This window comes from Aphanomyces astaci, assembly GCF_000520075.1.
Source record: "Aphanomyces astaci strain APO3 unplaced genomic scaffold supercont1.418, whole genome shotgun sequence".
In the NCBI taxonomy this organism is placed as follows: Eukaryota; Oomycota; class Saprolegniomycetes; order Saprolegniales; family Verrucalvaceae; genus Aphanomyces; species Aphanomyces astaci.
Window position 1 is genome coordinate 11,452 of NW_009798681.1, and position 1,361 is coordinate 12,812.

Sequence of the window (1,361 nt, forward strand, 5' to 3'; positions counted from 1 at the left end):
CACGGCACTCGGGAAGTGTTTACGTTCGAAGGCGACGCTGGATCCCTCACGCTGATGTCCACTCGCAGCGACAACATTCCAGTGGCCGCGAACGCGCTGGAGCTTCCCAAGACTGCGTGCCTGTATTTTTGGACGGCAGCGTTGTGGGTCAGCGTCTTGGCTGCATTAGTCTCGACTTTGTTGGTTGTATACGCCACGGCGAATAAATTTCAGATCGAAGGCCGCAACCTGTTCCACTTCAATCGCGTGTTTGGCAGCGTGTGGATCGGTCGTCCGTTGCTCTTTGTTCGGGGCATCACAGCCATTATCATCCTGAGTACAGCTCCAGCCACCATAAGCACAACACCGCACCGCGTGACGTCGTTTACGCCCTATCAACGCGAGTGGACATCGCAGCTGCTCCTATACAGCGAATCCCTCTGGGTCGTCTATGTCCTGAACGATATATTGTTGCCGTTTACCATCGAGCTGCAGATTGCAACCGACGTCGCACCAGTCAGCAGCTTCCTCGCTTTCACTGCGGTGGCCAGTCTGGACGTCGCCTCTCCGTATCAAGTGCAAGCCAATGTGGCTCAAGACTGCATGTTCACATCGTTTCGTCGTGGCGTGGCTTGCACGGGTGGAGAAGTGCGACTTGGCAGTGGCGAGCGTGTGGCCCACCTCCTCGGACTCCAGTTCGCGTCGCTTGTTGTAGCACTAGTGGCCACAGTGACGTATGCGCGGTGCTACCCCAGTCGACACCCCCCTCGAACGACAGCTCCAAACAATGTGCTCATCCCCGCTGCGACCGAGGCATTTTTCGTGCGCTCGTCAGGACGGTTTGCGTCGTCCAGACATTTGGACGCAGTGACGTGCGTGATGTCGGGCATGTTGCCGTGGAAACAAACCCTGTTTGACTTTAAAATTTGGGCGACCGTGATGCGCCACAACAAAACCAACACCCGACGCATGTCGTTCCGCGACGCCACGTTCCAACACCACGTGTCAGGCCCGACGCTGCCGCCGATGTTTGGGCGAAAGCATGCATGGCTTGGCTTTGTCGGGTTGCTGTACATGGTCACGTCAATTTCAGGTTCGTACGCGTTCTTCCAGCTGACGCAATCGGCCATGTCCAACGATTTCTGGTGGGCGTCATTCGACACAAACACGCAAGTGCACTTGAGCAACTGGTTCAACCAGAATCTGCAACTCCACCAATTTGCCAGCAACGTCGATCTCACGGCCCTCGAGCAAGGCACGCTGGCGTTGACCACGAATGCGTCCGCCACGGCACTCCAAATAGCGCCACTGTACGCCATTTCCGTCCAAGACGAAGCCAACTCGCTCGGCAACGTCGTTCAAAGTTTACGCCAAATGGACAG

The 1,361-nt window shown here is 56.5% G+C and overlaps 1 protein-coding gene across 1 annotated transcript; it reads left to right on the top strand.

The window, feature by feature from the left end:
- Positions 1 to 54: 54 nt before the first annotated feature.
- Positions 55 to 1,335, top strand: H257_19226 (hypothetical protein; the record flags this gene model as incomplete). The annotated part of the gene is made up of 1 exon (XM_009848373.1): positions 55 to 1,335. A coding segment is annotated over one exon (1,281 nt), but the record flags the coding sequence as incomplete, so codon positions are not given.
- Between the last annotated feature and the right edge of the window lie 26 nt (positions 1,336 to 1,361).